This window comes from Melanotaenia boesemani, chromosome 17 (assembly GCF_017639745.1).
Source record: "Melanotaenia boesemani isolate fMelBoe1 chromosome 17, fMelBoe1.pri, whole genome shotgun sequence".
Lineage (NCBI taxonomy): Eukaryota > Metazoa > Chordata > Actinopteri > Atheriniformes > Melanotaeniidae > Melanotaenia > Melanotaenia boesemani.
The window spans coordinates 13,977,799-13,999,734 of record NC_055698.1 but is presented as its reverse complement, the minus strand read 5'-3'; the positions used below and the strand labels follow the sequence as shown (position 1 = coordinate 13,999,734).

The window sequence follows — 21,936 nt, the reverse complement described above, 5'->3', positions numbered from 1 at the left end:
AACAGTAAAAAGAATGTGATACAACTCCCTGGGAACACCTAAACGAAAAGAAAACGTGCAAGCAGAGGCTTGACTACTGATTGCTGGTTAACATTTTACAGTCTAACTTACAAGCTACTTACCAGTAAACAGTAAAAGTCAGTGTTAAGTAACATGAAGATAAACCTGTTATCCTTCCAATGCATAGAATAGACTTGTATTTATTCTATTCTATTCTATTCTATTCTACAGTCATTTAGCAGATGCTTTTATCCAAAGCGACTTACATTTGAGAGGAAGAACAACACTATTTACTCACTAAAGGTTGTAAAATTCAAGTGTCACCATTATATACACTAAATATGACAATCTTTTCCCATCATAAGGTCAAAGTGACCAGTGCAAAAGGTGATCCATGTTGCACAGAGACAAGAGGAAAGGAAGGGTGTTAGCCAAATGAATAAAGCAAGAGGCAACTTCTTGGCTCACATTTGGCATAGCTTAATTAAAATGTCTTTAAATCAAGACATCTACTGCATGTAAATGAGAACAACCTCAAATTTATGAGTTCTTTTTTTTTTAAAAAAAAGGCATGCCCATTCATATTATTCCCACTGAATCACCTCGAAGAATCTTAAATCGATGACTGAAGCCGTGAGAGAAGCAAATTAGTATCTTCCTGCAAAAAGAAGATGCACATTTAGTACAACTTTAAAACGGAAGATCACTAATAAGACTGATTAGCTTTCACTTGTGAGTGAGTTACAGAAACGTGGATATTTTTACCAGCAGACCAAAACACATCACGATAAACGCAGTTTTTAATCATGCTAGTTTTTCTTCACACTTACGTGGGCTGTAAGAGGGAGACCGCGAGCGAGACCTGTATCGACTGTAGTAAGGTGACGGAGGGCGCCTGCAATTAAAACATGACAAAGAAAATAAAGTGATTCATTAGCTTTTACACAACAGTGCATCACTGATGTTGTACACAGAAATAATTACTCACCTGTACCTGTAGCCATACTCATCATATCAGTCATAGCAACGGTGATGTTAAGAGTCTCTCCCCCTCCTGCTGCTGCCAGTCCCACCACCATTACTGTAGAAAGACAAATGCCATGACCTCTGGGCTCATTTGTTTTCTCACAAAGCAGTATCAAAACTGTTACAGTTAGAAATCCGTTAATTGTTTGAAGAAAAGCATGAAGTATAAATTAAGTCAAATTAACAAGACTTATTCCACACATTTATGATGGCTCATTCATACATTAAAGCTTCACAGGAATCACAATGTTCAACATTACAGAGTGGGTTAAGGAAAGAATAAGGATGAGATTTATGTGTCTATCTTACTAAGTTGGTTGACCCATGTAGATTCCGGGTGTCGGGGTATGGGAACGTTTGGTGATGGAATAATCCACTTTGATGCGTCTCCCATCCAGCTGTTCCATTGCCTGGGAGATGCAAGAGGGAGGAGAGGACTAAGATGTTATCAGATAATTGTAAGCTCTTTTGTAAAAATGATTTAATTCACAAAAGCTCTTCAGGATTTCACAATGCAACGCCCTCGCTATGGGACGCAGCACTACATGGTTACAGGATTTTAGGCAATGCTGACATCTAGTGGTAAATCTGTGTAATCACATTTACTTAAAAAAAAACAAACTAGAAGGGGGATCACAGAGTAAAATTAATTTGTTAAAGGTATCTATAACAGTTTTTTATGTTTTGAGATTTATTAATTTAAAAAAAGTATAAGAGGACAATAAACAAAGCATCATATCCCCTCCTGTCCTCGCTCTGAGCCCTTGCACCACTTTTCATCCTAGCTTGTATATGTGTAAACATGAAACAATTGCAGTTACCTATTAAAAAAAGAATGTAATAAAAATATTAGTCACTGAGATAATGACTGTAAATCATTGGGTCTGTGACCAATAAATAAAACCACAAACATCTCCATACCTCTTTGGAATCATCAAGCCTCTCAAAGTAAATAAAGGCAAATCCACGGGAGCGACACGTGTGCTGGTCGTACACCACATTGACCCTGGCCAGAGGACCGTAGTGTGAAAACACTTCCTTCAGGTCACGCTCTGTTGTGTACAGGCTCAAACCGAACACCCCCCAAGCATGTGCTCGGATCTGGGTTCACCTGAAAAGGTCAACAATAAGGAGTAGTTATGGCTTACCTCAACTACCATCCAGTTTTACAAAGTCCTGTTACTGATTTAAGAATGCAAAACCTACTTCTTTATGCACACTGCAACATTTTAAACATTTAACATCTACAAAAGAAAAAAAAGTCTTACTTTAAATTATTCATAACATGCAAACTAGTAAATTTATAAATTGGCTGTTTAAGATCAGCTGTGAGGGAGAAAAGTAAAGCTCCACTGTGCTGGATGTATGCTCTTACATAACATCTGGCCTTGGTGCAAAAACCAAAAAATGTGCTATGACAGGAATCTGTGCATTTCTACAGTGGTGTAGCAAAGTCAGTTGTAACATTACCACAGTAAATTTCCAGTCAGGGAATGAATGACAGCTTTAATAACCTGGTAAACCTCTTTCAAAAAGTTGCCACAGGGATACAACAACATCCAAGAACAGCGTTAATTTGCTTCGTGCTCACTTAGAAAATTCAGTCCTATATAGCATTCTCATACAGACCTCTTACAGCAGCAATGCACTGCAAACATTTATCTTAAATAAACTGTAATAAATGTCAATAAGAAAATGTCAACAGATAAGGGACCAAGGAAATCAGATTAACTCTTTATTGAGAGTAAGTACAGACAGCAGTGTTGTGGTTACTGCAACCTGTTTCTTTTTTTTTTATTTCTTCTATTAAGAACAAAACATCAGTAAGTTTGAATCTACAGCGAAAGCCTTACAAGCTTCTTTGAAAAATATTAAATAATTTAAAGAAATGTTGCCACAAGAAAGTTTAAGAATCCAATAACTCTGGAGATGCAAGCGGAGCAGATCATTTTATGCATTAATACTTTGGTAGAATTTGTCATAATGATGCAGATACAACATTTTATAAAATAAGATATAAGAAAACTACTGTCACATCTAAATTGACCCAACTGTAGTGCAAAAACATGAGCATATTAATCCATACTGATGACTTTCCAACCTATTGAAAAGCTGACTAGCTCCAAATGTTGAAAGGATATAAGAAAATGTATATTTTAAATTTAATGGGTGCCAATGCACACATCAATTACTATACAAAATTGCGGTAATTTGCCATTATAGCTGCCAGCTAGAAACATTATCTTCTTTTCTTAAATTGTATTTCTGTAATCTTTGAAGTTATTGACACTTTATTCTTTGTAGCGCTCCATAACAAGAGCTGCACCTGTGACCCACATCCAAACATCACATAACTCTTCCCCAAAATATGTCAGAAGGTCCACATATCCTAACATCAGCACCGTGGCCATGACTGTATGCCTCTTTTGTGAAGTTATGGCTCTGTTGATGTAATGAAAGGAGGGGGAGATTATTTCAGGGGGTTATTAAAGATCATGTCAATGCAGATTCCCACAGTATATTGCACAAACATGTGACATAATAAATCCACACAAATCTAAAAAAGATGAGTTAACTTAAACTTACATTTTTTAATACATTTCCATGTTTTATATACAAATATGAGAAAGTCAAAGTGAAATGTTTTAAAGGGATTTGTATGATGTTATTAAAGTACTGCAGTTTCAGTTTAACCTATAATTTTCATGAAAGATCAAAGGAAACATTACGGTTATTGGTTCAGAATATGTTGTCATTTCCTAGATGTGCATTTTGGCGTGTTTTCCTTTTCTTGTCTATTGCACAACACTCCATCTTCAGATCTTATCAAACTCACCACGCTGCCAGTGAGACGTTGTTGGTCTGATATAGGCGATGTGCTCTGGCTCCTCCTGCGACGGTATTCAGAGCTGTGTGATTGAGAACGGGATTAGCTCCTGTGGGAACCGGACCCTGAACGTGAACGGCTATGGCGGCGGCTTGAGTACCGCCTGGAGTGAGACCTGTAACAAAAAGACACTGAACCGAATAGTACAGTAGATGAGAAACTTTTAGATCAGGGTTCTCAAATTCTGGTCCTCTAGGACCCCTGTCCTGCAGGTTTTAGTTGTTTCCCTGATCGAACACACCTGATTCAAATCAAATGGTTCAAACTTTTTAATGTGAAGTTCTGTACAATGACCCATTAGTTTTAGTCAAATGTGATCAAACAGGGAAACATCTAAAACATGCAGGACAGTGGCCTTCCAAGACTTGAGTTCGACACCCCTGTTTTAGATAATCAGTAACAAAAACAGACAAAAAAAGATAGAAGAGTCAAAGCACCATGTAACTCAGTGGCATGCCTCTTTTCCTGATTAGAAAGCATTTCTAATGTCATCAGTCTCTTAAAAGCCAAAACAAAATAATGACAACATACCTAGACTTGGAGCGAGAGTGGGATCTGGACTCAGCGTTTTGATGCCCAAGATGGGCTCGGAGAGCCAGATCTGTTCTCCGCATTGACCCGAGCTGGACTCCCATGATCTGATTTAGATGGGGAGCATGACCCCTATTGCCACAGCAGCATGTTAACAACGTTGTTTAGGATAGGTTATTTTTTCTTTACACAGAAAAACAATTAAACACAGAGAATGGAAATGGTGAATAGCAGATGTCATACATAAAGTACACAAGTCTAGTTTATTTACTGCGGAGAAAATGGTTAGTAATCTTGCAGCTTCAATAAATACATCTTTAGTTTGCTATGTGGCACATAGCATAACTTTTAAAATCCTTCAGGTTCAATAACCTTGAAGAAAAAAAAGAAAATTTTAAGAAAATTGAGATCAATAAGTTTAAAAGAAGGAAATTACTTAAATATAATGAAAAGGAAAATGTACACTATTACTACACCATGTCGTAACATATAACATAATTTTTTACTCCAGAAATGATGTAAATATGCAAAGTTACAACAAAGTAAGAGATATATTTACAAATAAAGAGTTTAGGTGTATTTCGACTGTTTTTAAATCAGAGAGTAGAAGCAGAGAAGGAAAAGTGGTTACAAACATCTGGTAAAAATGGTTTGCAAGGCAAAAAAAAAAACCTAGTGTTCTAATACCAATTAATGCCTGCTGCAACAGGGCTTATATATATATATATATATATATATATATATATATATATATATATATATATAACATTTATAATCTAATATTACTAATTGCTGTTTCACTAGCAAACCAGTCGAGTGCATTTAATCAAACTGTAAATTTGATAAACGGAAGATGCCCTGATCGTTAGAGATGAACGGTGACTAGCTTACTGGCTACAGTTGACATATAGCTGTTTTGCTAGCACCTAACATGAGTTGTTTCACTCGTTTAGCTTGAAGCAAATACAAAGCACTTCTCCCCGTCTCTGAAACTGGTAGAAGAGGTTAATGTAAGTAAAGTCAGCATTAATACTTGTAATAAATAAATAAATAAATAAATAAAATAAAATAAAATGCTAGTAGTTAAATTATTTCATTTCATGAGAAGCCACACAAAAAGTAAAAGGATTATAATTGGATGCAACCACTTACCAGTTTACCATAGCGTCCATCCTGAGTGTCACTCATTTTAGTGTAGTTAATCAAGGTAACTGCTTTAACCAAAATAAACTACAGTGGGTTCTAGCACAATGTTTTGATTTTTTTTTTTCTTTTTTTTTTAGCTAGAAGATGGCGCGTAAGGTGGGCGGTGTCTTGACGTAATCTGCCGTTACGCGAGCTACGCCCCCTTCACTTAAAAAAAAAAAAGAAAAAAAAAGAGAGAGAGGAAAAACTGGATCGGAGAGTGGGACGAAGCAGGATGTATGCCCTGCTGTGATTTGGTCGGTTAAGTAAAGTAACGGAGCGAGGACTACCACAGTGTCAAATCAAAACTTAACTATATTCCAAATACACACTACTGAGGAGATAAATAGATCAGACCTGACTAATAAAACTTAAGACACATTTCAAATAAACTCTTGATTTGTTAATAATTCAAACGTTTAATTTGTTATTCAAGAAATAAATTAGATTTAGTTTAGATTTGTGCCAGCAACTGGTTGTTAAAACGTTTAGAGGTGCTACTACTAACCCCTTAAGACCCAACCCATGAAAAAATGGTAATAATTTTTTTAATTTGAGGTCTTTATTTGGCCCTTTAACAAAACGTTTAAAAAAATTACATTTTGGGGGGATATCTACCATTTATTACTGTGTGATATATTAAAAATATTAAAATGTGGTTTTCTGCTTCTGGGTATCTATTAGGGGACAGAAGACAAGTATCAGATTTGTTCAACAGGATTTTGAGCAAAGTTTATACCATAAATTGAAGCAAAATGTTTCAGAAACTGTATGTAACAAATATGTCACATCAGGCTCTTATGGGTTAAACTTCCACTAACAGGACAGCAGTGGACTAAGAAAAACTGCTTGGGCTCAAATATATATACAAGATGCTCAACTGGCCTCAAAACTCTCCCACATACCAAACTGAAGGTAGCTGATGGTATCTGTCAGAAGCAAGTCCAATCCACAAATACCTCACCTCACAACCCAGTGAGCACAAAGGATCTAATGACCTCGTACCAAAACGCTGGGACATCCTCAGTTGTTCCATTTTCACACTTTGACTGGTCAGAGGTTTTTGAGTTAAAAGAAAGCATCACAAAGAGGCCCAGTCTTTCTGAAGTAAAAATGACAGTGGAGCTCACCACTCTGAAGGATAATTCTCAACCTCAACTGCAAAATAAATCAGGATTTCATCATCTATGGTACATACTGTAGTAGTATCATTAAATCTTTGCACCAAGAACAGCAGCAAAAATGGAAATGGCCTACATCTTTGGGCCCTCGGGCAGGACTAAAAACAGAGCATGGGCTTGAAAATACAGTTTGTTACTGAATCAACAAATGCACAAGAAAGAAAGAAAGAAAGAAAGAAAGAAAGAAAGAAAGAAAGAAAGAAAGAAAGAAAGAAAGAAAGAAAGAAAGATCTGCTTTGTCTGGACCTGAAATAGTTCAGATGGATGTAGAGAACCCTGTCAGATTGAAAGTATGGAGAATCTTTTTTATCCAAACTGTCTGAATGTGTTAGCAAGCACCAAATTCAAAATTAAATTAAAATTAATGAACCTGCATCACCCAGCAACATCTAAAAATGTATTTAAATGCACTCTACATCACAACCAATGATGTTTAAAATTTGACTGGCAAAATAGCTGGGTTTTCATTGTGCTCCACTCTTTTTCTCCTCCCCAGTTATGGCCAGTCAGAAAAAGTTATTTTAATATGCTCTCTGATACATGCACAAAACCCTTGTGGAGGTTACCACAAACTGCATATAAGAAAAGAGGCAAATAAAACAATGTCTTGCAAGACACACTGCATGATGTCTTGTTAGTTTTCCATGATGAGAATTTATTAGTAAAGCTATTGCAAAAGCAGTGGTCTGGCTCAGCATATATCCTACTTTAGCATTATAAAGCAAAGTACATTTGCAGCATCAGTCAGCACAACTGAATAATTTAGTCTAATGGTCTCAATATACATTTAGGATTCTGAGCAACATCAAGTCCAAAATTTAATTACATTTTTTTTCTTGTCGCATATTAACTGTCATATACAGTTTCCAAATAATGTAGATAAAAGTGCCGCTCATCTCTGTGGCAGGAGAGAGTAATCATACTAATGAGTATTTTTTAATGAGCAAACAGATTTCTCCTTCTGGGCAGGGCAGGGTTTGGTAGATATTTTACCAGTTTACTGGCATTGTAGGGGAGCAGGAGGAATGAAGGAATATTTCAGTTTAACCTTCTCTGGGTTTTGAACCCAGACTTTTTTTCTTTTTTAATCACAGTGCAACACAAACCCTGAACATCTGTAGGCAGCTCATTTCTCCTGACAGCATTATAGGGCTAAAGACTGCGCGATACATTCAATGTTCCTTCATCATCTAAATTAAACATTTGTGAACATAGTATGTGGGAGGCAACAGATTTTAGGTGAGGCACAAAAAGCACACACACTCGCACATTACAAGGGCCAAACGGCAACATAATCTTGTCATTCACCAGAAATCCCACAGCAATACGCATCGCATACACACTTATATTGCCTTCAGTGAAGTGCAAATTATATCTTTGGATTACATCTTCTGAGCAAACAGCACAGTTTGTTTATTCTTAATTTGTGTAAGCTAAAGAATCTTTTTCCATTTGACCAAAAACTGAAGTGTATGCATTGTTATCTATAACGAGTGTGTGGTTTGGCTCAGCATTTTGGCTATGTTGAAGCAGGATAGTAGAACTGTTTATGATGTACAGTCAAGCATCTAAGCCAGATATATGATAAAGCATATGAAATTGTTTCAGTTCTTCCGATTCACATTTGCTCTTTGCATGTTAACAGTCACCAGATTTGAACATTACGATTAAAAGAAAAAAAAAACCTACTAAATATAAGCAAAGTAAATTCAGCAAGACTAATAGAAAAGGTGAGTAGGATAGCCTTGTTATATTGGAATATGATAAACAAGAGAATAAAGACAGCTTGCTTCTTTTTTCTGAGCTGACAAAATGTTTCTGAGATGCACCCCTCATTTTAAGGTTCTGGATGTCCATATATTTTATAATAATCCTATCACTTTATATTTATCTGATGTTGCCACATCAGTGATTAATGATGGAAAAGTGTGATGTGCTTTCAAAAATATTCAATAAATAAAATAAAGTCCTTCTTAATGTGGTCGAAGTCTTTTAGGGATCTGCAGGTGGAGACGTGAAGTTCCTGGGTGGTTGCCAGGTGCCTCCTGCTTTGAAGCTTTCTGCAGGGCAGCTGGAGCTGACGCAAGGACGCCCCCTGCTGCGTGGGAGGCGTTTGTGGAAGAGGCATTAGCCACCAGTTCAATTTTCCCTTCCAGTTTGACCAGCCGTGTCAGAATGTCATCCAGTAGCACAGCTATAGTCCTCTTCAGATCAGCTGTTGTGTGTATGAGGGATGATATAGAAGGAAAAACATGAACAAAAGAGAAGAAAAAGCTAAAGCCTGACTATGACACACAACTTTAATACAAGTTTAAAGTTCAATGTTTATATGCTGCATTGTATTTTTAAAATTCTTCTAAAGAATGCTTACCATAACCTGCCATGGAGGTTCCTTGTGGCCCACTTGGTGCATTCTGATTCTCCTCAGACAGGACCTTGACATATCGTCGACTAAGCTCCAGTATCTGTTCGCGCAACTCAGCGCTGCTTTGATGGCGAGGCTGGTGCACAGTGTAGCGCAGCAGCATGAGTCCCCACGCCAGGCCAAATACCAGCAGCAGTACACTCAGCTTTTGAGACATGTTTCTCCGGAGCATGAGTGCACCCAGCATGGTACTGGGGTGGTGAAAAGGAGGTAAAGATGCCTGGTCTGAGGCTCAAAGTCTTGTCTTGGATGTGAAGTTCTGTTTCCTGCTGTCCTTTTTCACAGAGAGGTCAGAGCTTGACCTTCGCTACATGGCAGTCCTAATGGTTCTTCATTTGCAAGATCTCAAACACCAAATCACTTGTGTAGAGAGGTTGTTCAGGCAGAGGCTCCAAAGACATCTTTACCTATATTGGAGAAGTATACCAAATGGATACAATGAATAAAGCTATTATAAAGTTAAAGACAGATATACTTGATATTGTTAATTCAATTTTCATTGTCACACAGTCATAGAAACCTATATTTGTCATATGAAAATAAACATCTAAAAATAAATCCTGATCTAATTTCCATAACACTATGTTCATTTTTAGTTGGTTAAGCAGCATGCGGTTTTCATTCACAAAGACTATAAGGAGTGGATCAATGCAATGCTTTTCAACACACACACACACACACACACACACACATTACACTGTACAGAAAGCACCAAATCCAATTCATTGTTATTAGTCAAAAGCTGGAGGCTACTTCAAAGTAGCTTCCTGGACTATTTAGCTATTATTAGTGAGATTTCTTTGCTGCTTTGGGTTTGAATGCACAATAGCCCTCTCACAGACAAATCTTTTTCAGCTGTCTTAGCTCAGAAACCCGATTACTAGTTTAGATTTCATGGGACCCACTTTTGCAGCTCCAGATAGCAGACCATGCAATACACAGCCATAGAGTGCATTCATTCTCTAATCCCACCCTTACAATGGTTATTGCCCTGACAAATAGGTCTGCAAGTGCACATGCAAAGAAAATTAGGCGATCATTTCTCAGTTTTCTCAACTTTGTCACCAAGCTCATTCTTGGTCATCTCTTTTGGGTGTGGGAGTGCCACTTCCTATTGAGGTCATAGAAAGGACAGTGATTGAGTTAATAAATTATGAAAAGAACGGTAACACAATCTGTGAAGTGAGGCTTCCCACACACGCACAAACATGTCCCTCCCCTGACCTGGGCAAAAACTATGCATTAGCAAACAAATAGCAGGGAAGAAAGAGAAACCAAAGTGTAAGGACTTCATGATGACAAGAGATTAAACATGTCAGGAAGCGAATCCTGGCTGTCAAATATTCAAGATGTCAAACATTACAGTAAAGTTCTACCCTGCAGTTGGATAAATTTCTAACTGAATAATGTTTTAGTTTCAAAATATAATGTTGTTTGCAAAATTATATTATGTATATATTCTACCTCAATCCGATTAACCCAGGTTTAATCAACTACAAAAGTTTAAACAAAAAACAAACAGAAAAGACACGAAAATGCGGATAGGGATGCACAGGGGCCTCAGAAACAAAACAAATTTCAGTTTGGTCATAAAGCTCTCTGCTGTACGTTGTAATTGATCTGATAAAGAAGATCAAGTCCAAATTTGTACTGAACAAACAAATCATTTAGATAAATGCTGCAGGCAATTAATGTTACGCTTGTTGGGGGCTATTTAACCACAGTGTTCCCACTGGGGCACGAGACAGCAATAAGGAAAGCCGCATCTGTCAAAACAGCTTATCCAGAGGTTAAATAATTACCACAGCAGCTGTCATATGTAACTTTATAGCTGACGGGATCAGCAATAGACTTAATCAGCTACACTGTAAAATGCTAACAGCTAACTGAAATGTCAATATTTGGGTAGAAGAAGTAAAAGGCAGCACGACAGCAAAAAGACAGTATGTCACCGTTTACGACGTCCAATGAACAATTTATTCAACGTCAAGTTTGAGTAAAACTGTCTGAAATGAAATCAGAGTGTATGCCATGTATATTATTATAACGCATACGTAAAGACTGACACACGAAAGATCTCGGAAAGTATATTTTAAAATAATAGGAAGGAACCACTGGAGCTTAGCTGAAGCTGCGTCCAACTTAACATCTCGTGTTAGCTTACCGCGTTAGCTCGCAAACGCTCCAACCACAAAGTCTACGAGAAGACAAACATCAACAGCAAAATGAGAATGACCTTCAAAAACCGATTTATGACCCTACCGTGTATTCCGGGAGGCTACCTTGAGACTGAAGCGGACATTTACAGACTGCAGGGAAGCTGGGACGAGTCGAGAATGCGCGCATACAGCTGGCTGTCACTGAATGATGCTTCCTATTTGCCACAGCGCGAGCTGTTTTCGTTACCGCCGAGGAAACGTCTTGAGCGACCTGCTGTTTCTGGTAAATTAAAACATAAAAAGTTACCGGAGTGATCTGGTGTTGAAGTCTGTTTTCACTGTATTGCTAATCTAAGTCTCTTCAACTACGCGATGAGACATTAGGTTCTCTGAATTTCAGAAAGTCGGCAGCTGTAATTGTAGGCATGCAACTGACTGTCATGGTTCCCGTGAACGTTTTTGTCATGCGTCAATGCTATTGAATTATGGGAAATGTATTCTTTCTAATATTTAAACGCCAACTTAGCTTTTTTAATTTAGTTTTAACAATCCTTTTTTTCTAATTTGCTTTGCCTATATGTCTGCAAATGTTCCAGCTATTTAATAAGTAATTCACTCCATTTTTTACGGCTCATTTAGGCGTTTGCATCTCCATGGGAACCAGAAACCTGGTAGTAAACAGTAGTCTTTTGCTGTACAGTGCAAAGGGACACCGCTTTCAGCTTTGGGTGTCTGACGATGGATACAATACGTCTCGACAGATCAGCTTTAAAAGCAGTGGATGATTACTGGGAATACAGGAGGTATGTGTCAACATTTATTAGCATGTTTCTCTCTCTCTCTCTCTCTCTCTCTCTCTCTCTCTCTCTCTCTCTCTCTCTCTCTCTCTGCCATTAACCTACTCAAAAACAGGATTTTCTATTTATTTTGGACCAAATAACCACGTGACACTATGCTTAATTATCTAGTCCAAGATCAGTTGATGTAAAATCTAAAATAAAAGTGCTGAACTAACATAAAACTTAATTTCTTGGTTTTGGTATTGACACATCAGCTTGTAGTATATGTTAGTTGTCATGACAACAAATCAAGTTATAGATTTCATTAGTTGTTTGTCATTTTAAGGATTGTGGGTGATGATGATGGTGGAAAACTGTTCACTCCAGAGCAATATGAAGAGTACAAAAGGAAGGTTCTGCCTCAACGTGTGAAGAACAGGCTTTATGTGAGCTTTGGTGTATCAGGGCATATTGACTGCAAACTGATTGGCCCTGAAACCCAATGCTTTTGTGCACACAGGTAAGATATTACTCCACTACACAATAAACCAGTTATCCATCTCCCACACACACATAAAATATATATTTTTGAATGATTTAATATCAACCAGGTACAAGCAGCATAAGACAGACTGGGATGTGGTTCCCCCTGAGAGACCCCTGGCCCTACCATGCCAGGTTAGGGGGTGTCAGTGCTCTGCTTTTCAGTACATTCCTCGTCTTGGGCCAAACCCTGTGCGCTGTAAGTGTAAACACTTACCTCAAGATCACAGTGAAGCCACAGGTCATCTGTGCAAGATTTGTGAGTCTACAACCTAATTTACCTTTGCATTTTCCCATTTAGAATAATATTGCTCTTACCGACTTATTTTCTTGTACCAAAATTTTCAGGCAATTCCTGCTCTGGGTTTAAGAGTCCTTACACATGTGGCTGTGGCCAGCCCTGCTATGCACACAAGACCCTGGTAAGTAGTGGTATTAGTCGCAATTATGAGTTATGACTTGTAATTATAGTAGTTACAATATTTTTTATATGTTCTTGGCAGGTTGAAACAAAATTGGAGAGGGAGGCAAGGGGTCAACCTGTTTGCAAAGATGTCCCTTATGCTGCCATGGGAGGGCTGACAGGGTTCAGCTCTTTGTGTGATGGTTACCTAGCTTTGAAGGTCAGTTGCTCAGGTAATTTATTAGTAATTTTACATTTTTACACTTAAAATATGATAAACTTTTCTTTCTAGCTGGTGAGTCTGGTACAATCTGCTTGTAATTGTGTCAGACAACATCATCCTCCTGCAAGAAGGTGTGCAATTTCAAGAAATTTTCAGCTTTAACATTCTTTGAACTCTGAAGTTAGTGTTTTGGTGACACAGCCTTTCTTAAGGTGCTGGAGCACAAAGTAGGAGTGTAAATACTTTTCAATAGAGCTGAGGAATTTTCCTTTTTGAGGCATGCGAGGGCAGCAAAGAGCAGCACAGTGTCAGTTGTGGATTGAATGAGTCTGCTGAGCAGGAATTGGTGCAGGTCAAAAGTGTACAGTATCTGTTACCACATTTGACTCTATTTGTTGTGGAGCTGTATAAACACAAATAAACAAGCCTTTCTAATTCCTGAGAGATCAGCTCAGTTCTTTTGAAGCAAATGTGTAAAGATATAGCAGTTTGAATATTCTTTAACTTTTGTAAGGTAGTTCTCAACACCAAAGCAATGCAACTAATAAGTAAATGTGCAGTGTGTGTTTTATTTAATCTGTTTATGCATCATCGATATGCTGTGGACTGATCGATCCAGAATTTATAAACATATAGGCTACTGAATTCTCAAATGTCAAATTAACCACATTCATAATATAAACAGCTTTATATTTATGTAAGACCAATTCATATTTGGGTATATTATAAGTTTTTATATATTTTATGTCCATCAATGACTGCAGAGAAATGTATGAAAAATAGTCCTTTAGTAAGAGACATGGCATACTGTTGAATGTAAATATGCTCTATTCTTTTGGTACCTGTCACATCTGATTTCCATAATCGGTGTTGTATCTTTTTCTGATCAAGACAGAGACAACGGCTGCCTGCAAAGATGCTCAGCATTTAAAGATGAACCACGCTTCTTCTAAAACATCAAGCTCTGTTCTCTGTAAGAAAAAGACCAACAAACATTAGAAATACAAGTCTCCCCAAGTCCATTTAGTCAGATTGTCGGTTATTTATTTGAAATTTAAACTGTAGCATATTTAATAAATCATACATAATGATCTTGAAACTTTGATCTTCTTCCAAAATGATAAGCATTTGATTTGTTCCACTGAAAGATAATTCTAGTTTATATTAAGTGGTTTAGTTGGTGTTGTGCCATCAATTGCCTTCAACAGCAAAGAACTTAATAACACCACAAAAGTAAACGTATACCAAGATTCAGTCAGAGAGCCTCTGACAGCATCACTATGATGATCCAGACTTGACATGTTTTGATCTTAATTGTTTGTAGCTGCTATGTAAATGACAAAAATTATTCAAATTAACTCATTAGAGTAGCTTTTGGTAGGGGGGAAAAAGATTGCTGTGAAATACAGTAGTCTTTGGAAATGTTATAGTTTATTACAAAATTTGTCATATTTCTGTACATGCTTAATAAACTGGTCAGTTTACTCATCCAAGGTTTCTTTGATATATTTTTTTTTTTATTGTGAGAAAGCCACCCACGAAACACGTCACTAAAATAAAACCAAAACCATGAAGTGTTCAGTGATGAGCACAGTTTTTAATTTGTGGATAGATGTACTGTCTCCGATTGATTAATCCAATTCCTCACGGTAGATCAGCAGTGATGAGAGCTGATTTATTCCATGCAGTGAATAAAGATTGACGGAGATCATGTTTTCTCCACTGGTGGCCCAGTTTCCAACATCTTTAAGTGAGAGACACAATTAACGAGGATCTAAATGAGGATTTACTCCCACTCAGATGTTCCCACATCAAGGACAGAAAGTCAGACTGGATCAGTATCTATGCTGGTGCTGGCCAGAGCATCTCAAGTCACATGTTTTGTAATGTTAGCGTTACCTAGGGGAACTCTGTGTGTGTTCTTGTGTGTTGCTGTGCTAAGCAGGTGGTCTTGTGGGAAAGTAAGGAGGGCTATGCCTCAAAGATATTACAAATGCACCTGGGTCTCTAAACCCAAGTGCTGAAAAGTAACCTAGTGGATGGCAACCACATCTGAAAGCTGACACTTGAGATTCAGTATGCATCTATGATGCTCAAGCTATCAAACAGCAACAATACAAACATTCATTCTTTCACACATACTTTAAAATTTTAACTATATTAGCTTCTTTCCAGGAGTCAAGTATCCCTTGAAGAAACACTTCGCTACTTGGTTCTGAACAGCTTTTCTCACAGAGGTGTGGGTAGTGGGTGGAGAGCATGGGATGGGTAAGAGGGGGAGAAAGGGTGAAAAACCCAATTAAATTAGGAGGTAAAGGCCTGACACATTAGTCTGGCACAATTTCAATTTAGTATAATTGCATCACCATAGCAACGCTTTAGGGGAGGCTACAGGTAATTTACCCTGGCCACTGGTTGAAGGGAATAACTACCACACTTCCCTTATCCCCATGGAAACCCCACCCAGCTTGACTGACAGATTCAACTCTATAAATCAAGATGCAAGCACAGAAGATTAAATTGGCAATTAGAGCACAAAGAGACACTTAATTACTTCTGTGACAGATTTGGTAGGTAAACACTGACTTAAATTGGGACAACTTCACCTTATTTCCCCACAGACAGAGGTGAACAAAAAAAACTCATTGTGCACAGAATACGACAGGTTCAAACAAATCACATGAAACACCATATATATCTTCACAGTGAACACCCTTTGCCTTTAAAACTGTTCTCTACATTTGTGCACATTTTTATAATAAATAATTATAATATTATATATTATATTAATAAAGAACAAACCAGGAACTACCCAGATGACCTCTTTGTGTGACTGAACATACATATCTAAAACATCTTAAGTTTTTAAAACCTTTTTACACATACAGATCAAACAGATGGGCTGGAATACCTAGTTCTGCCTTCAGAGCAATTTTCGTCCATGCTCAGCTGGGTCGGGACTATTTGGATGGCATGAGAGGGACCTTTGCATAACTATAAACAGAATTTTTTTATGCTTAAGCTGATTAGTGTAACCACTATGCATCACTGTCTATCTGAGCATGGAACCAAACGCTCTTTAAAGGAACAACCTAGATAATGAGATAATTAGCTGTAATGCATCTGGATTTGACATATTTGAACAGCAACATCTCTATATTCAAAGGGGAGGTGGGATGATTGGGAAACTGGGACCAGGAGCCATACTGCAAACAGGTCCATCCTTGGAACAGAAATCTTATCTTATCATTAACTCATAAGTCAACAGGTTTTCTGACTATGTGTATGTGTAAATCAATAAGCTGATCAATGTGTCAAAAAAAATTAACATAAGTTCAATTCTTTAAATTTCCACTGGAACAAACTTTCTAATAACATTCTCTGTTTAACAACATAAGCATTCCCTTCTGATAACATATCTCTTATAGAGGTAAAGATCAGTAAAAGTCATACAGTTGGTCTCTGGCTCACTGGAGTCAGATAGGAACTTTCACTGTTTACACACTGATGTCTTTTTTATTTTTCATTTTCTTAAAGAATTGGTTGTCCAGGAGGTGATGCTTCTAGTGTTTATCTATATCTCGGGACTTGTAACATGCTCCAGAGCAGGTCAGCTATGTGGCATCAGTTGCCAGGGTGATACAACCCACTAAGAGGTGAACCAGCTTTTTTGACACTGAAAAACAAGAGCTGGACCTGAGGTTACCTTACTAAGTCACTAATCCTGCTTTGTAGGATAGCCTGCTGGTGTGTGAGAAAAGAAAAGAGTAAGATTAACCGAGAACCCAAGGAGCAGAAAACCCATGATTAACTTACCCATTAGCTTGATGTAGAGCAAAAGAAATATAATACCAAAAGAGAACTAGAACCTTAGACCACGAAAGATAGATGAGACTGTGGCATTAGTCTTTTAAAATTCTTAGCAGAGAAGATAAGGAATATATATAGTGTTTAACTAGACTTTGTGCCCTTGCATTTGTGTTGAAACAAATCTTCTCTCAGAATCATCCCTTATAAACCTAATTTCAGCCATTTCTAAAGACAATACAATACTAACTTCAGAGTGAAGGTGCTGCATGTTCGTTGAGATGATCATTTGTGCAGAGAATCATTTATTATGTGTCCTACCTTGAGTTACTTGATTAATAACATTAAATCAGGAAATGCCCCCCCCCCCCTTGCAAAAAAAAAATGGATGCAGTAAGCAGCTGATTGACAGTAAATGTAAATGTGTTCTGTCATGAATGCAGCACACTCCAGACAATTAGTGCTTCCAAATGCTTTCTAATGCTTTCTAATGCATTAGTTGGACTACCCAAAGCATACATTTACCCTCCATTATTGGGCTTCTCATTCATGTTGCCTGCCTTTAGCATGGCGACTTGGTGATATATTCAACCTGGCTGTACCAGTGGTGATCACGTCTCCTCTTCAGAGCTGCCACATAATGGATGGAAAAGCACTGTTAAAAATGTATTCAGTGGGAATGTTAAAACAATTTGGCAAATGCAACACTTTATTTCTGCTACATGTGTTTAGATACACTGATCTCCACATAACAATAAAAAGTAGGACTTTTTAATGGGTACTTAAAAGTGTTTTATATACATTAAAAAACTTCCTTTTGTTAAAAAGGAAACTTGATCAAAACATCACATTGATTAAATCTAATTCAAGGGACTACAGGCATGACAGTGATGCATTAAAACTGCTGTGGCCTATCCTAGGGCACCGTAGTTATCAAAGAAAAGTTTAGTACCCATTGACGTGGTTACAACTTTCATCAGGCTTTGTTATATGAAAGCTTAGGACTATGACCTGCACACCTGAGCCAGTCCAACATGTCACAGCTTGGAAGCAAGAACCTCAGTTTATCTGTCCATCAAAACGTCTTGTGTAACGTTTCTCTTGACGTGACATTTGTGCTGCTTTCACCCCAGAAACAGATGAGACACATTTCCAAACACACATACAGAGATAGACATGCTCACACAAATTAGATGAGACAGCAAGGAGCACTGAGAGAAGAGGTAAGGAAAGGAAAATGAGTGCTGATACAGGACAGACTCTGAAGCAGTGGGTGTTTAATTCGATAAACAGAAGAGCAAATGAGAAAACAATAAAGGACATTTATTACTTGGTATTTCCACAGTAAGGGGCTGTCACTGTTACTTACTGTGAACTAAAACTGGAGAGAAGCTTTTCTTCTTTAAGCTGTTATATGGTTTGGTAATTGCTTTCTTGTGGAGGTCATCATCCATCTGTCAGTGTTTACTGCAATGAAGGGTCACAGGGAGGAGGAGCTGGAGCCTATCCTAGCTACTATCAGGCAAGAGACATGGTTAGTCTGGGACAGGTCACCAGTCCATCACACAGCCAACACAGAGAAACAAACAACCGCTCACGCACACACTCGCAGAGGTCATCAGTTAATGTGAAATCCATAACAAAGACCAACAAGTTCTTCACCAGTAACACACTTACTGACATTTACATGTCCTAACAAATCTCATTTAAGTGTCCCTTTTTTAATAACTCCAAAAGTATATAAAAATACCTTGTGGTTGCAGAGATATACTTGTATCATGGGTATACAATATTCAAGCAGAGGTCAGAAATGTAGGTTTCAAAGAGTTAAAGTTTGACTCATGACATTCACATATTGGGCATTTTCCCTAACACATCTCAGTTAGGAAATCATTGTTTTTGGTCATTTAGTAAGTAACAGTTTATCTTATCTCTATTGTATCTACAATGAATTTAATCAACTCAGTGAAAGTAACATAAAAAGAAATGTGATGTGCAATCATAATATAAAAATACAGCTATGTCACAATCACAACACATCAACAGTCACAGTTACCAAAAGAAACAGTGACTAAAATGCAGAAACTTTCACTGCTAGTGAAGGAGTATGTTTATACACAATATAATGACATAATATAATATGCTAAATAAATTCAATATGGTCTGTGGGAAATAAATATGATAGAATATTTTACTTACATTTGTATGAACCAACAAGCTAAAGAAAAAAAAGATACTAATCAGATGTTATTTTTGTCTAACTTAGATAAGGTTAACTTACCAACTGTGTTTACTGGTGCCAAGTTAAAGTTCAAGTCCAGAAAAACATAATCAGGCAAAGTACATGTGGGGAAACCACATTGTAGAGGCCAAAATAGTGGTTCCTACCAGCCAAAAGGAGGCAGCTGCATCCATAAAACAATTGTGAAAAGTAATAAGTAACTATTTAGATGTCATAGTAAGTAAAATGACGTGACAGCGAATGAAAGAACAAAGTCACATACAAGTTGGCCTTATATTTATTTATTTATTATTTTTGTTTGCTTTCCTAGTCTATTTGCATGCAGCTAGAGAAGATGCATGCACCCTGCTTTTTAGTATTTCTTTACACTTGTTTGTGGTATAAATTTGAAAAGTGTGATTCACAGAGATAGAAAATTGCAGGCCCTTTCATCTTAACAAATCTTAGGAAAGAACTTATTGTACAAACCAGAGGGCTAATGAGAGGAGGAGAAAACCCATTTGCATTTAAAAAGCTTGCTTTCTAAAGGAGTATGTGTCCACAGCACTGATTTCTGATAAGGCCAAAACCTCCAATAAATTATTCTATGCATGATTTGTCTTAAGGTGCTGCATTCAGGAACATCAATATATCACTGTAAAATTAATTATCATGTTTTAAACAGGAGATTGTTCCTGTGTTTGTGAGAGGACTGATAAAAGTGATAATGCTTATTAAAATATATGACCACATTTCCTCTGCCATTTATGGAGTCTTTGGAGTTAGAAAACAGCGCCCTCTTCCTCCAATGTAATGAGTTCCAGCAGATTCCCGTCAAGTTTAGCCTGATTGTCAGAGTCGTTGTTTCTGAACATTTAATAAGAAGAATATTGTCTAAGGATGAACACCAAGCATTGATGGACTGTTGATGAGTGCCTGCTGTTGGTTTTGAATGATTAAAATAATTCCCTAAACAGCTGGCATCACCTTTGATTTAATACACATTATGTGTTACAGTTGCAGGGTCATGTGTGTGGTTTTGGCTCCAGCTAGAACCATTTCTGTCATGCTTTCATTCACACAGCAGAAGCTTTGACACATATAATGTTTCCATGTCCACACTTAGTTTTATCTTCCCACACTTATCAAAGCTTCTTTTCCTGTGTTTGAAGGCCATGACTGTTGTTGTTAAAAGCATCCTGTTTAAACTAAAAAGCTGGGGTGTATGTCTATTGATTCACTTTCCAATGGGCATGTTGTATTAGGGGAATTCTAACACTATTTTATGTACTATTCAGACATTTTGTCTTAGCTATGCCGGCAGAATGTCTTGTTAATGTAGGGCAGTCAGTCAGTCTCACTCTTCAATAATGTCTAATATGTCTCAACAGCCATTGAATAGAGTGCAATAGATCATGTTATACTGGCACAATTATACACTTTATTTTTTTTATCCCAGTAAATGAACTAGTTCTCTGACAACCTGTAACTATTAAAATAGGTTAGACTTTCCACATGTGCTGTGCCATTGTGGTACAGTATTACAATATCTATTGAATGGATTAATAAAACTTTTATATCAGCACCTGTAAATCCCGGAGAAAAATATTCTCTTTATCTTATGTAACTGTCACCTTGATTTATGATAATACCTCACCACAATGAACTTTTTTTTTTTTTTAGTCAATTTTCTTGCCAATTATTAGGTGGACCAACTCCTTTGAATTTTGGTTTGTAACATCTTTTCCTACCATCCAGACTAATCAACTGGCATTATTCCCCCATTATATTAGGTTAGTTTGAAGTTTTTTGTAATTCCACTGTATGTCATATGTCCTGAAAAAAAAAATGAACTAAACCTCAGCATGCTACTAGTCCTGAATCTTTTGTCAGAAATGCAAAAGAAATCCTGCTCTGCAGTGCAACAATGGACTTTTTTATACATATGCTGTACTACTTCCAGAGTCCAAAATTATCACACACACACACACACACTGACACACACACACACAAAGCAGATTTTCAATATGAACCAGGAAGGATTCTGTTTTTAAGTCATATATATTCCCACTTTTTCTCCACCAAAAGCACAAACGTCACAAAAACGTGTTCAGGAAAGCCGTTTACATTTCACACTGGGAAAACTGTGTCTTTGAGGGAATTTTCAGTCTGATATAATGCATGTTGCCTTTCTCATCTCTGCTCTGTTTATACAAACTTTGATAGATTTAACTTAATCTGTTCATCAGTTAGTTAGAGGGAAGGAATGGGCTGCTCCGAGTAATCAAACTCCAATTTATCCAGAAATTGCTCATTTACAGTAATAAATGTCAGGTTTATTAAATGAGACGGTGAACATTGTAAAAATTTTCATAACAGGTCTGTCATGGAAATGAATGCTAGGTTGCATCTTGCTAAGCTAGCTTTAGCTTTGAGAAGCTCTAGATCTATAGCCTCTGAATCATTTGAACTTGTTTGTTTAAAGGGCAACTGAGTTGTGCATTCAGAGGACACATATTTGGCAACTGATACGTTTCCCTTCAAATCTCCTGAAACTTCATTTTTA

The 21,936-nt window shown here is 37.2% G+C and overlaps 3 protein-coding genes across 8 annotated transcripts; 1 reads left to right on the top strand and 2 right to left on the bottom strand.

Annotated features, from left to right (window-relative positions):
- Positions 1 to 563: 563 nt before the first annotated feature.
- tra2a (transformer 2 alpha homolog) lies at positions 564 to 5,715 on the bottom strand. Its single transcript, XM_042012497.1, is given in 11 exon segments — positions 564 to 658; positions 831 to 895; positions 989 to 1,081; positions 1,336 to 1,436; positions 1,948 to 2,109; positions 2,111 to 2,137; positions 3,421 to 3,468; positions 3,863 to 4,028; positions 4,445 to 4,477; positions 4,479 to 4,576; positions 5,597 to 5,715. Coding segments are annotated over 11 exon segments (840 nt in total). The 5' UTR covers positions 5,633 to 5,715; the 3' UTR covers positions 564 to 647.
- A 1,675-nt stretch (positions 5,716 to 7,390) lies between these two features.
- Positions 7,391 to 14,269, bottom strand: ccdc126 (coiled-coil domain containing 126). 3 transcript variants are annotated; one of them, XM_041967008.1, is made up of 3 exons: positions 14,185 to 14,269; positions 9,182 to 9,642; positions 7,391 to 9,025 (listed from the first exon to the last, which is right to left on the bottom strand). In XM_041967008.1, the coding sequence occupies exons 2-3, from the start codon at positions 9,420 to 9,422 to the stop codon at positions 8,784 to 8,786; spliced, it is 483 nt and encodes a 160-aa protein (XP_041822942.1). In that variant the 5' UTR covers positions 9,423 to 9,642; positions 14,185 to 14,269; the 3' UTR covers positions 7,391 to 8,783. The 3 variants fall into 3 exon arrangements, with proteins under 3 accessions (XP_041822942.1, XP_041822940.1, XP_041822941.1); XM_041967006.1 differs by lacking the exon at positions 14,185 to 14,269 and adding an exon at positions 11,498 to 11,856; XM_041967007.1 differs by lacking the exon at positions 14,185 to 14,269 and adding an exon at positions 11,702 to 11,856.
- Positions 11,948 to 14,760, top strand: fam221a (family with sequence similarity 221 member A). 4 transcript variants are annotated; one of them, XM_041967003.1, is made up of 6 exons: positions 11,948 to 12,197; positions 12,520 to 12,693; positions 12,785 to 12,975; positions 13,065 to 13,138; positions 13,220 to 13,339; positions 14,234 to 14,760. In XM_041967003.1, the coding sequence occupies exons 1-6, from the start codon at positions 12,133 to 12,135 to the stop codon at positions 14,339 to 14,341; spliced, it is 732 nt and encodes a 243-aa protein (XP_041822937.1). In that variant the 5' UTR covers positions 11,948 to 12,132; the 3' UTR covers positions 14,342 to 14,760. The 4 variants fall into 4 exon arrangements, with proteins under 4 accessions (XP_041822937.1, XP_041822936.1, XP_041822938.1 ...); XM_041967002.1 differs by having other exon boundaries at positions 13,220 to 13,352; positions 14,238 to 14,760; XM_041967004.1 differs by lacking the exon at positions 14,234 to 14,760 and adding an exon at positions 13,412 to 14,177.
- The last annotated feature ends 7,176 nt before the right edge of the window (positions 14,761 to 21,936 follow it).

Coding starts and splice junctions, on each gene's coding strand:
- ccdc126 (XM_041967008.1), bottom strand. CDS start 9,422: ATGCTGGGTGCACTCATGCTCCGGAGAAACATGTCTCAAAAGCTGAGT. Junction 9,026..9,181: donor AACCTCCATGGCAGGTTATG/GTAAGCATTCTT, acceptor TACACACAACAG/CTGATCTGAAGAGGACTATA.
- fam221a (XM_041967002.1), top strand. CDS start 12,133: ATGGATACAATACGTCTCGACAGATCAGCTTTAAAAGCAGTGGATGAT. Junction 12,198..12,519: donor GATTACTGGGAATACAGGAG/GTATGTGTCAAC, acceptor TGTCATTTTAAG/GATTGTGGGTGATGATGATG. Junction 13,139..13,219: donor GCTATGCACACAAGACCCTG/GTAAGTAGTGGT, acceptor TGTTCTTGGCAG/GTTGAAACAAAATTGGAGAG.